The following is a 12,777-nucleotide window of genomic DNA, read 5'->3' as shown; positions in this document are numbered from 1 at the left end:
CATGATTTCTGCTCAAGAGATGGAAGTTTATTAAGTTTCAGCCAGCCTAACCACTTTGCCCAGTGCCTCCATCCCAGGGAAGATGGACAGATCAGTCCTTGGAGAAACCTCAGTCTGGTCCCTCAAGTTCGTACTGTTTCATTGTTTTTTGGATCCAAGGCAGAAAGCTTGAGATTCTGGTGAAGACCCTTGGAGGTGTCCCATCCTTTTTTCCATAGGACACAATGCCCTGGGCCACACCATTACACACAAGTGGGCCCCCGGAGTCACCCTGTGGGCAGAGAGGGCAAGGGCTGAGCTCATCTTCTTTGGATCTGTTCTCCCTGCCACCCTGGGGTGGGTGGTCCCTGTTAGGGGCCCTGGCTGATAAAAGGGTCTTCTTGGTCCTGAGGTTTCAATCTGGCCCTGACAATCCACCTCCTCCCACAGGAAGCCTCTGCCCATATGTGACTTAGAGGCAATGTCCATCCCCCAGGGACCCCAGACAGAGACTGGACAGGAGGACAGGCTGGGGACACAGGACAGAGCTCGTTCCCATGGCCCCAGATCCAGAGACCAAGGCTTTGCATGGATAACACTAGGGAGCTCACCTTAAAGGAACTCTTCCTCTTTCTCGGGTCCCCTACACATATCTGGGTGGTGGTACTGTAATATTTGTAGCGAGAGGTGCATTTCTCGGCCCTTTGGACTTCAAGCTCTACCTCCTGTAGTTTCTTTGTGCGGGACATATCCACATCAAGACGCCCCCAGCCAGCCACACTGCACAGCATCCCTGGATTCACTGTATCCCAGTCCCTGGGCAGACTGATGGGGCTCACAGCAGTGGTCACATTTGCCTTCCTCATCAGCTGAAAGCAGAGGAAAGGCATTCTTACCCACTGATGGCCCATAGAGACTGCAGGACATTCATGGGGTTGCCTTCTTCACAGCTCTGGGACCACAGAAGGGGTCATACAGGAGGAGGGTCTGGAATGAGGTCATGGGGGATGCAGAACCCCAGGAAGGAAGTGTCCCAGAGTCAGTGCAGCCTCGTGCCCCACCTGCAGTAACATGATGTCGTTGGCCCAAGTCTTATTATAGCGTGGGTAGGGGATGGGTCTTCTCACTGGGATGAACTGCTGGGTCCTCTCTCTGTCCATGATGTTGTGGGCCCCCAGGGTGACATTGATTGAGCTGCACAGAGAGCAGAAACAGAGGCGGCATCACAGGAGAACTGGTCCAGGAGCCAGGAGGAAAGAGCACAGCTTGTGACAGGGCCAAACTTGGGGCAGGGCGGAGGAGGGTGTGGCGAAATACTAGGCGGTGGGCCCTGGGGCTGAGCATCCCTAAACTGTCTGCTCCCTGGCAGCCTGGGCAGGGTGGTAGTCCACAGAGGGTGTTCAGTCCTGCTCGAGCTTGACTGTCTCTAAGGAAAACATGAATTTCTCACATTTGCACTGTGGGCTCCAGGCCACAACCTTGGCTTCCTTATGTTCCAGGTTTGATCAGTCCCTTCTCTCCATGCGCGACTGGCATTGACCTGTCCCTCTCTCCCCAGTGCTCACCTGTCCTCTGAATAGCTTCCTACGTTACCTGGTGGCACAGGTCTGCAGCTCCTAAGAGGGTTCCCTGGGAGGGCTCCACAGAGGGGTGGGGGCCCGGCACTGCTCCTCACCTTCCCAGGCAGTGAGCTGCTGTCAGCACGAAGTCCTCACGCACAAGGAATCCCCCACATCTTTGAGGTTCCCCTGAAATCTTGAACTGAAGAAACACCATGTAGGGACGGGAGTGTGGCTTGGCCTCGTGGCCCCCGATGATTTTCCCTGAAAGAAAGATTCCAGCCTGCCCGCTGTGCTCATGGAGCCAAAGTCTTAACAGGGGAGATGGGATCAAGGTTTCCCTGAGTTCAGAAATTTTCTTAGATGGACCAGGCCCAGGCTGTGCATGAGTGTAGCATCTGAGCAGGTCTGTTCATGTGGGGTGGGACTGGGCCTCTGAGAGTGGGACCGTCACTCACCTGCCTCCCCGGTAGGGGACAGAAGGGCCACCAGGAGCAAGAACAGGACCATCTCTCCAGCAAGACTGCCCAGATCTGAGCAGCTGCTGCTTCCTTCTGGTCTTTTAACCCTGAGTTGTCCCCTTCCATGCTCTGGCCTTTGTCACGTGAGCCTTATCTGAAAGCCTCAAACCACTTTTTTGTAGTCAGAGTGGACTGTTTATTTGTATTTAATTAAAACCTCTGGTAAGTTTTCATCCATTGGGTGGGGTAGGGATCAAGGCGGGTGGTTGCATCAGCCAGTCCTTAAGCCCTCAGGTGCCTGAGCCCCAGAAACCTGGGCCTCATGATGATAGATCAAAGAAAGTCTTTGCGTGGTTCATATTAGATCACCAGGGTGATTGTGTATTGAGACCCCTTCTTCAGCAAGAATGTGAGAAATATTGGAGATGAGATTCCTTGCTTCATGTACAGGAGATAAACCATCATGATCAGACTATAAAGGCAAGATCCACAGTGTGGAATAGACATAATGGTGTGAAAGTGATGCTGAAGAGGGCTTATTCCACTTACCAAAGGACTGAGTGGTTTAAAATAACATCAAAATTGCTTGACCCATGAATCTGCAATTTGCTCATGGTACAATGTGAACAGCACCCATCTGCTCCCATAGGTGTCAGGGAAGCTTGAAGCCCAGAAGCTGAATCACTTGAAGGCTTCCTCACACATGCCCAGTGGTTGCTGCTGGCTGTCCTGTGGGCACATTGGTTTCTTGTCACGAGGGCCCCTTATATCGTCTCACTTCATGGGATTCTTTGGCTCCATCCAAACACAGTGCCTGGCTCCCCCAGAGTGAGCATCTCCTAAAAAGTGAACCATCTAGAAGCTGTGTTCTTTTCATTACATAGACATTGATGTCATACAACATCCATTCTGCCATGTCTGCTGCTTGGGTCAATCAAGACCAAGAGCTTTCACCAGATTAAAAAGGAAGGGCCCTAGACCCCACCTCCCAACAGGAGGTGAGATATTGCAGTCATATAAGAAGAGCCTGTGGGATGGAGACACACAATGGCAGTCATATCTGCACCATGCAAATGCAGAAAGGCATGGAATTGAAAAAATTGTTGTTTCTAAACATCTTGATTCCAAGCCTCTTGAAAAGTAACAACATCTTAGTTAAACAAACAAAGCCCATAGTCAACAGTGATTAGGGCTGGAGAGTCACAGTGAGCCAAGGGGTGTCTCACACCACATGTGCTCCGAACCATGCACTGGGTGGCCTGGATATCAGATCACATGTGATGTGAGGCATGTTCAAGGATCCACTGTAAATCATAAGCAAAATCATAATGGAAATCAAAAGAAAAGGAATTCAAAATGGTAAGTAACGATGAAACTATATTAAATCTGTTGGCTACATGTGAATAAAAATAAACTCGACCACTTAAAACTGTTTCTCTAACTCATTGAAAGATAAAACATGAAAACGTTGAATATAGGAGAATTTCTTTATACACTTACCTTGTAAAAGCAAATTAATACAAGATATAAAAAGGACTATTGATAATGATGGATAAGTTGATCTACATTAAAAATGTGTTGGGTGTCAGGAGCCGCGTTAGGCATTACTGACAAAATGGAGGCACGGCCCCCAACCCCCTCTCCTTGTCCCGCAGGCACAGACCTGGGTTGAAGGAGTTAGTTAGCTTTTGTGATTCTGACTTGTTTCTTCCTTTCTTCGGTTGAGTTGGCTGGAAAGAAAGTTAAAGTGCTTATTGTTTTTGAGAAAAGCATGAGAAAGCACAAAGCCTTCTGCAGTTGTGTCCAGAAAATAATCTATAAAGTAACCATTGACATTTGTTCAAGGATTTTTACAAAGAATGTCCCAGGATTAGCATGTAGGCCGCAGCTTGAGGCCATGGGAAGGATTATTATTTGAGACCTGTTTGTGAAGGAGATGTTTATGACAAAGGAAGTTTGCTGAGTTTAGGGTTTAGGAATAATTAAGAATAGCTAGAAGACTTTTTAGGAGATAGTGAGCTTAGGATACTAGGGGCAAGCAGGATTTAGAAAGATAAGAAATAAACTGAGGAATGTGGCATGCAGCCCAGACATAAGCATGAGTTACAATGTAATCACAAGTAAACATGATTCTGAGAGAATCGCTGCAGCAGGAACTCTGTTTGAAGGGCAACAAGGAGATAATAAATTTGGGTGAGGGGGAGCTGAAAATGAAAAACCTCTGACCTAATCCTTTTGAAAAAGTATAAAAGAAGACCTGATGTTTGAAATAAACATGTAGTCCCGTACCTCGAGTCAGAGGCTACATCATTCCCCGCCGACACTGCTCATCACTTCAGGCTGATCCCCTGGTTGCTGGAGCTGGACTCCGGCAGTTGGGTATGTAAGAATCAAGATAATCCTGATTACTAAAGACACTATTGAGATAGTGAAAATTATAGCCACAGGGTGGGTGAACTAAGAAAGAGTTTTATCTGAGAGATATATGTATGTATATATACATACATGAATCTTATCTCTGCTAGCCTCTAGGTCACAGGGAAGTGAACAGTTTTCAAAATCTACATGGAATTACAAATCCCTAGAAAATATAAATTAAAGAAACATACTCAGGAAGTTTGAATTTTCCTATAAACATTACATGAATTGATTCCGTTTTCAAAAATAGTCCATCAAGGACAGCCACAAGCTCACGAGAATTCCCTGGAAGTCTTTGAAAACAATTTAAATATTGATATACATTTTCTGCTGGCAAGTAGATGCTACGCATCTCCCTTATGAGACTAGCAAAACCTAGATGACAAACCCAGTGATGACAATATGGGAGGAGAACTTTACGGGTTAATGTTATTCCAGTATTGATGTAATCCACTCAGTCCATGAGCAAAAGTATTAGATCATTCTAATTTGGGTTTTTCTGAGGATGAGTGGCTTTTATTCAAAACACAATTGCTGTAACACAACACAGTGACTGATGAAAGAAGAAACACCATACGATAATTCAACTGAATGGGGAAAAGCAGCTACTAAAACTCACTATCCTTCACTTAAAAAATTTCTTTAAAAAATAGGAGTGGAAACGAGGGTCTTCATTCTGATAAATGATCCCTGCAAAAATCCCACACCAATCAATATACTTACTGATGAAATGTTCTGTGTTTTTCATTCAAGAGGAAAACAATACAAGGTCACACAGATAGCCATGATCACCATTTCTCTTCAGTAATATACTAGAGATTTTAGTCACTACAGTTAAGCAGGCAGTAGAAGTAAAGGGTATAGACAGGGAAAGAGGAAGTAAAACTGTGAATATTCAAGATATAATACACAACAAGAATAGCCAGGAACCTGCAGATCAATTATTATAATTAGTAACTGTCAAATTTTCTGGGCACAAAATCAACTCAAACATTAATCATCTCTCTATACAATAATAGTTAGAAAATGAAATTTGAAAAAAAAAACATTAAAATCATGGGAATGGCCAAATAATTAAGTATAAATCATAAAGATATTCCACATTCGTGTTTGGAAGAGAAAATACTTTTAAGGTATTCATTCTCCAAAAAGTGATCTACAGATTCATTGCACTCAGGAATTATTTCACAGAACTTTATTGGTTCTAAATAGATGTGGAAAACCAGTAGCCAACATTGGAGAAGACAGGCTTAAAGAATGAGAATAAGATGGGAGCTCTTGCTTTAGCAAATGAAGTCATAGTAATGAAGATAGTGTGATACTGATGGCACCATAGAGACATAGATGACAAGATAGAGACCCCGCACACACAGAGACATTCTACACAAATATAGAACACTTGGTTTATGATGGAGTTTTATGGCAGAGAGTGGTGAGAAACTTTTTTTTTTTTCCTCCTAAATAAGTGGTGCTCAGGAAAATAAATGTCTCTAGGTGTCTTTAAGGACACATCTCTCTACATGGAAAAAGCACTTGACCCTGCTGCACCCTCTCCTGCTTCTTGATGCTGTGGGCCCCCAGGGTGATGCTGATTGAGCTGCACAGAGAACAGAATACAGGTATGAGGAGCGTGGAGTCACAGGAGATACAGCCCAGGAGCTGTGACGGGCCGGTGACTGCAGGGCAGGGCCGCAGCTGAGGGGAAATTGAGGTGACAGACAGCCCTGGGGGGGGTGACACTGTGTCTTGTGCTTTTCAATGACATGAGTGCAGGGCTTCTGGGAGCTTTCTCAGGAATATTGTGAAATTCATGTGAGTTTGCATGAGGAACTTATAGAGGTGAGTTTTCTAAAATCCTCATGTCCGAGGGCATAACGCATCCCAGGATCTCAGAAAATGTTCTTTGGCTGCACAAGTGGCCTCCCATTAGCTTTTGGCTGAGGTTGTTGGGGATAGTACTGCTGGGATTTCAGGTCACAGGGGTGGGTGGAGGGCACTGCCACAGACAGTGGAGTAACTAAAGGCCTGAGAGGCAGGGGAGGTGGGACAGAAAATGAGCTGCTTGGGGCCTGGGAAAGAGCCAAGACACATAGAGAGCTTTGGGCGCTGTCATCTAGCACCTTCGATCAATGTCACACCTGGTTCCTATCCTGGACAAGAGTGAGGGGTGGAAGGCACTGGTTCATAAGCCGGCTCCACTGACAACTCCAGTACTGTGGTTGGTTTGTCTGAGTTGTCTTTTCCTGGCTGGTGTGAGGGATTTTACTTACTTGTGTTTTGTAGCTTCACATCCTCTACCAAATGCACAACCCATTCCTCTGGTGGTGAGAGAGAGTCTGAGACCCATGAAAGATCTTAGTGAAAATCTTCCTGATTGCCTGCCACCTCTCCTTGCTGAGTGTCTATGTGGCATCAAACTTGTGTTCTTGGTTGGGATGGGACCTGGTTCAGAAATTAGAGCTGCGCAGAAGGGTCAGGACTGCGGGAGGCTTAATGAGATGGGCTACACCCTCAGGAATGGGCGGTCACTCACCAGTCCCAGCCCAGGAGGCAGAAAAAAGGCCATCAGGAGTAGGAGTGGCAGCATCTTCCCAAAGGTCTGTCCATGTCACAGATGCTGGGGTTTCTTCCTTCCAGACACAAAGCACAGGGGAAGGAAGGAAGGAAGGGAGGCTCAGTGTCCCCACAGACATCCCAGAGGTGTGCTCTCCCCTAGCTGGGTGTCAGCATGCCACAGATGACCACCTTCTCTGCCCTGGATTGGGAGAGAAGGACACCGTCACCACACTCGCACACAAAGACTCACCAGAAGGAATAAGAAAGTGAAGCCTGTGGTGCAGCCCGTGTTATCTAGTCCAACCTTGTACTACTTGCCAAGCAACAGTCCAATAAATCGCGAGATGAGTTGTTGAAACAAGGAACAGCAACTTTATTCAGAAAGTTAGCAGACCAAGAAGATGGTGGACTCATGATTCAAAGAACCACCTAACCTGAGTTAGAATTCAGGCTACTTTTATACTAGAAGGGAACGGAGTAAAGTCAAACATTTCCTGGTTCCACTAGCCTCAGGACGGTTGTGTTAATTTCTTCTGTCCTGCAGTCTTTCATCAGTGGACTTGTTTCCTGTGAGCTAAACAAAAGTATTTTAGCTTAAAGCTCATTACTTGAGAGCCAGCGTTCCCAGAGATGTGTCATCATGTATAATTAATGTTATAGGCGATATACCATTAGTGATTAACAGAATACCAAAGTTCTTCCCCATCACACCAAGAGGAGCTGGATCCCCAAGAGCCCCTCAGTAATTGAATCTTCATTTCTCCACTCTTGATACTTTTATGATTCTGATAATATCATGAATAATTACACAATAGGGGAGGTTCAGGGATATGAGAGATTCAGCTCCTGCCCCTGTGAAGCTGGCAGGACGCAGAGGTAGAGCTAGGATAGGTGGGTAGAGAGCAAGCCGGTGAGCACTATGATGAGGGGTCTGCTTGTTGCCAAGTGTGAGGAAGTGGCTGAACTTGGTTTGGGATCAGATAGACCTGAACTCACCAGAGTGAACCAAACAGCAACCCCATTTCCTCTCTTGCCAGGGTTCCAGCCTCACATTTTTGTTGTGCTTACAATCAGCTCTTCAAATGTAAATATTCTGTGACAGAAATTTTCTTATCCCACAATATTGAACAAAAGTCTTGGACTTGATACTCATTGGACCAAAACCAACCATCACCGGGTCCTTCAGCATTCAGTGACCTGACTGGCTTGCCTGTGCTGAGGTATCCAGCATCCCTTGAGCTGAGTTGGCGGCTGTCCCATCCAAGTCAGGGTTCCTGTGAGGGGAAGGGCCTTCCTCTCCAAAAATGCTGGTTACTGGTGTGAGGTGATGAGATAAGTCATGGTGATCACCCTAATAATTACTCTCCACTAATATTCCCTGTCCAGAGACAAGAGAACCACATCTCTGATGTCTCTGGGCCAGGCCATCCTGAACATGTGCAGATGATTCCAACACTGTCACCAGTATGAGACAGAAGAAAGAGGAATGGAAAAGATCGCCTGAGTTCTAAACAAGCCAAGTCCCAGTGAGTTGTAGCAAGAGCATCTTATGAATAAACAGAGCGGAAGGACACAAGTTTAATCATTGATGATGATGATCTGCGGATGGTGAAATTGTAGGCAATTTTAAATTTCTTATTTATATGTCCTGTATTTAGCTATCTTTATATGATTATATGTGTTGTTTTTACATGCAAAATACATTTTGCCATGATGGAAGTTCATTCACCATGCAAATGTCCAGCAAATCACTTCTGTTTACCCCAGCCTTCTCTAAGCTGCATGTTTTAAAAATGAGATTACTTTCCTGAATAGATTCTTACATGAAAATTCAGAGATTATTAAAAGATAGAACAGAAAAAATTATTCAGTAAGCTACTGGGTATGGAACACCTTTGAAATATTAGGATACCTTGCATCTAAAAATTTTTGTTACTATGACTTTCCTTTAGAGAAACATACATACATGTCGGAATGATGGAGATGGGAGAGGCTAGCTCAGCCCAAGGTGGAGGAGCTCCTTGAAGGTCACTTGAGGCTGAAGGAGGATGTGCCCTCAGGACACCAGAGGCTGCACAGGGCCCTGGGCCCAGGACTCCAAGACAGGGCTGTGACATGCACTCAAGCTGGGCCTAGGAATACTGAAGGCCTCCTGGAATTTTCTCAGGCTTCTGACCTCTGTCTCCTCTGATGCAGGGATGGAACACTCATGGGGTGAGCCACACCTTTGTAAACCTCCCCCATTTCTGTTAGGGTGGACAAGTGCCCCCCTCGACCCCAGAGTTTCTCAGGTGGTCCCCTTTCCAAATCTGGATTCTCTTCTGTTGCCCCCTGGACACTGGGATGTGGGGGAGGGAAGTAGGTGTTGACGAGGAGGAGGGCATATGGATGAGACACAAGGGTCGTGGACCAGGGGGTCCTGTGTTCCTGAGGAGGGGTCTCCCTTCTCTGATGGAGCTCACGGGCATCCTGAGGGGGAGCTGGCACTGGGGACGTGTGACGGAGGGAGCTGGCTGTAGGTACAGCAGAAGACTTTATTCTAGAGAATGGAAGGGAGGGGTGAGAGGAGCAGTGTATGTGCTGGAGGGGGAAGCTGCTAACAGATCAGAAATGTGAACAGAGGTTTCCCTGACAGAGAAGGTACCTAACGAATTTGTGAATAACGGAGCAATCAGTGATTTCTTTTCAAGAGATGAATGTTTATTAAGTTCCAGGCAACCTTCCTTCACACACTTTGATCAATGCTTCCAATCCCAGGGAAGATGGAGGGGTCCACCCTGAGCACACATCACACTGATCCCTGGCGTTTGTACCGTCTCATTGTTGAATGGATCCAGGACAGAAAGCTGGAGATTCTGGTGTAGACATCTGGAGTTGTCCCATCATTTCTTCCATAGGACACAATGCCCTGGGCCACACCATTACACACAAGCGGGCCCCCAGAGTCACCCTGTGGGTAGAGAGAGCAAGGGCTGAGCTCACCTTCTTCAGGTCTGGTCTCCCTGCCACCCTGGCGTGGGTGGGCTCAGTTAGCGGTCCTGGCTGATATCAGGGCCTTGTTGGTCCTGAGGTTTCATCCTGGCATAATCCTGCTGCTCCTCCTGCAGGAAACCTCCACCCATTTGTGACTGTGGGGCAGTGCTCACGCCCCAGGGACACAGGACAGTGTCCAGATAGGAGGACAGGCTGGGGACACAGGGGCGGGCTTTGTTCCCACAGCCACCCATCGTCCCAGCTCAGTTGGGCCCAGGGTTTTGCACAGATAACACTGGGGATCTCACCGAGAAAGAATTCTTCCTCTTGCTTGGATCTCCAGCACATATCTGTGTGAAGGGGATGTAGTTTTTGAAGCGAGCGATACATTTCTCCTCACTTTGGACTTCAAGATCTACCTCCTGTAGTTTGTCTGTAGAGGGCATATTTACCCCCAGTCGCCCCCAGCCGGCCACACTGCACATCATCCCTGGCTTCACCTCCGCCAAGCTCCTGGGCAGATTGATGGGGCTCACTTTATCCGTAATGTCAGCCTTCCTAGTCAGCTGAAGGTAGAGGAAAAGCATTGTCACCTATTGTTGGCCCACAGAGGCTGCAGGACAGTCATGGGGTTGCCTTCTTCTCAGCATTGGGACCACGGAGGGGTTGTACAGGAGGAGGGTCAGGAATGGGTTCATGGGGGATGCAGAACCCTGGATGGAAGTGTCCCAGAGTCAGTGCAGCCTCGTGTCCCACCTTCAGTAACATGATGTCGTTGGCCCAAGTCTCATCATTATAGTCTGGGTGGGGGATGGGTCTTCTCACTGGGATGACCTGCTGGGTCCTCTCTCGTTCCATGATGTTATGGGCCCCCAGGGTGACATTGATTGAGCTGCACAGAGAGCAGAAACAGAGGCGGCGTCACAGGAGAACCGGTCCAGGAGCCAGGAGGAAAGAGCACAGCTTGGGACAGGGCCAAACTTGGGGCGGGGCAGGGGGAGGGTGTGGTGAAATTCTAGGCGGTGGGCCCTGGGGCTGAGCATCTCTAAACTGTCTGCTCCCTGGCAGCCTGGGCATGGTGGCAGTTCCTGTAGTCCACAGAGGGTGTTCAGTCCTGCTCGAGCTTGACTGTCTCTAAGGAAAACATGAATTTCTCACATTTGCACTGTGGGCTCCAGGCCACAACCTTGGCTTCCTTATGTTCCAGGTTTGATCAGTCCCTTCTCTCTATGCACGACTGGCATTGACCTGTCCCTCTCTCCCCAGTGCTCACCTGTCCTCTGAATAGCTTCCTATGTTACCTGGTGGCACAGGTCTGCAGCTCCTAAGAGGGTTCCCTGGGAGGGCTCCACAGAGGGGTGGGGGCCCGGCACTGCTCCTCACCTTCCCAGGCAGTGAGCTGCTGTCAGCACAAAGTCCTCACGCACAAGGAAACCCCCACATATGTGAGATTTCCCTGAAGTCTTGAACAGAAGAAACGCCATGTAGGGACGGGAGTGTGGCTTGGCCTCGTGACCCCCGATGATTTTCCCTGAAAGAAAGATTCCAGCCTGCCCGCTGTGCTCATGGAGCCAAAGTTTGAACAGAGGAGATGGGATCAAGGTTTCCCTGAGTTCAGAAATTTTCTTAGATGGACCAGGCCCAGGCTGTGCATGAGTGTAGCGTCTGGGCAGGACTGTTCATGTGGGGTGGGACTGGACCTCTGAGGGTGGGATCGTCACTCACCTGCCTCCCCAGTAGGGGACAGAAGGGCCACCAGGAGCAGGAGCAGGACCATCTCTCCAGGAAGACTGCCCAGATCTGAGCAGCTGCTGCTTCCTTCTGGTCTTTTAACCCTGAGTTGTCCCCTTCCATGCTCTGGCCTTTGTCACATGAGCCTTATCTGAAAGCCTCAAACCACTTCTCTGTAGTCAGAGTGGACTGTTTATTTGTATTTAATTAAAGCCTCTGGTAAGTTTTCATCCATTGGGTGGGGTGGGGGTCAAGGGGGTAGTTGCATTAGCCAGTCCTTAAGCCCTCAGGTGCCTGAGCCCCAGACACCTGGGCCTCATGATGATAGATCAAAGAAAGTCTTTGCGTGGTTCATATTAGATCACCAGGGTGATTGTGTATTGAGACCCCTTCTTCAGCAAGAATGTGAGAAATATTGGAGATGAGATTCCTTGCTTCATGTAGAGGAGATAAACCATCATGATCAGACTATAAAGGCAAAATCCACAGTGTGGAATAGACATAATGGTGTGAAAGTGATGCTGAAGAGGGCTTATTCCACTTACTAAAGGACTCAGTGGTTTAAAACAACAGCAACATTGCTTTACCCATCTCCATTTTGGTCTGGGTACAGTGCGGATGGCATCCCTCTACTCACCTTGGTATCAGGGCTGCTCGAAGCCTGGAGGCTGACCCACTTGAAGGACTGCTCACACATGCCCAGTGGTTGGTGCTGGCTATGCACTCGGCACGTTGGTTTTTCTCCATAAGAGCCCCTCAAGTTGTCTCACTTCATGGGATTCTTTGGCTCCCTCATAACACAGTGGTTGGTTTCCCCAGAGTGAGCATTTCCTAAAAAGTAAGCCATCTAGAAGCTGTGTTTTTTTCGTTACCTAGATTTTGATGTCATATGGCACCTATTCTACCATACTCCACTGCTTAACGCAATCAAGAGCTCCCCTCACCCAGATTAGGAAAGGAGGGCCCTAGACCCCCTTTGTTGCAGTCATGTAAGAAGAGCCTGTGGGATGAAGATATGCAGCGGCAGTCACGTCCCCATCATGAAAATGGGGGAAGTCATGGAATCAAAACAATTGTTGTTTCAAAACATCTTGATCCCA

The 12,777-nt window shown here is 47.6% G+C and overlaps 2 protein-coding genes across 2 annotated transcripts; both read right to left on the bottom strand.

Moving 5' to 3' along the window:
• Positions 1-5: 5 nt before the first annotated feature.
• On the bottom strand, positions 6-2,070 carry LOC113879826 (mast cell protease 1A-like). Its single transcript, XM_027521640.1, has 5 exons — positions 1,997-2,070; positions 1,655-1,802; positions 1,041-1,173; positions 591-848; positions 6-271 (listed from the first exon to the last, which is right to left on the bottom strand). The coding sequence occupies exons 1-5, from the start codon at positions 2,046-2,048 to the stop codon at positions 110-112; spliced, it is 753 nt and encodes a 250-aa protein (XP_027377441.1). The 5' UTR covers positions 2,049-2,070; the 3' UTR covers positions 6-109.
• A 7,581-nt stretch (positions 2,071-9,651) lies between these two features.
• Positions 9,652-12,777, bottom strand: LOC113879899 (duodenase-1). The gene is made up of 5 exons (XM_027521726.1): positions 11,672-12,777; positions 11,330-11,477; positions 10,703-10,838; positions 10,255-10,512; positions 9,652-9,923 (listed from the first exon to the last, which is right to left on the bottom strand). Exons 1-5 carry the CDS (start codon positions 11,721-11,723, stop codon positions 9,762-9,764), a joined length of 756 nt encoding a protein of 251 aa, XP_027377527.1. The 5' UTR covers positions 11,724-12,777; the 3' UTR covers positions 9,652-9,761.

Source organism: Bos indicus x Bos taurus, chromosome 21, assembly GCF_003369695.1.
Source record: "Bos indicus x Bos taurus breed Angus x Brahman F1 hybrid chromosome 21, Bos_hybrid_MaternalHap_v2.0, whole genome shotgun sequence".
Classification (NCBI taxonomy): domain Eukaryota; kingdom Metazoa; phylum Chordata; class Mammalia; order Artiodactyla; family Bovidae; genus Bos; species Bos indicus x Bos taurus.
Note: the sequence above shows the minus strand (reverse complement) of the source record. Positions and strands in the feature narration are given on the sequence as shown.

Coding starts and splice junctions, on each gene's coding strand:
- LOC113879826 (XM_027521640.1), bottom strand. CDS start 2,048: ATGGTCCTGTTCTTGCTCCTGGTGGCCCTTCTGTCCCCTACCGGGGAG. Junction 1,803..1,996: donor GTCCCCTACCGGGGAGGCAG/GTGAGTGACGGT, acceptor TCTTTCTTTCAG/GGAAAATCATCGGGGGCCAC. Junction 272..590: donor AGAGGAAGAGTTCCTTTAAG/GTGAGCTCCCTA, acceptor CTCTGCCCACAG/GGTGACTCCGGGGGCCCACT.
- LOC113879899 (XM_027521726.1), bottom strand. CDS start 11,723: ATGGTCCTGCTCCTGCTCCTGGTGGCCCTTCTGTCCCCTACTGGGGAG. Junction 11,478..11,671: donor GTCCCCTACTGGGGAGGCAG/GTGAGTGACGAT, acceptor TCTTTCTTTCAG/GGAAAATCATCGGGGGTCAC. Junction 9,924..10,254: donor AGAGGAAGAATTCTTTCTCG/GTGAGATCCCCA, acceptor CTCTACCCACAG/GGTGACTCTGGGGGCCCGCT.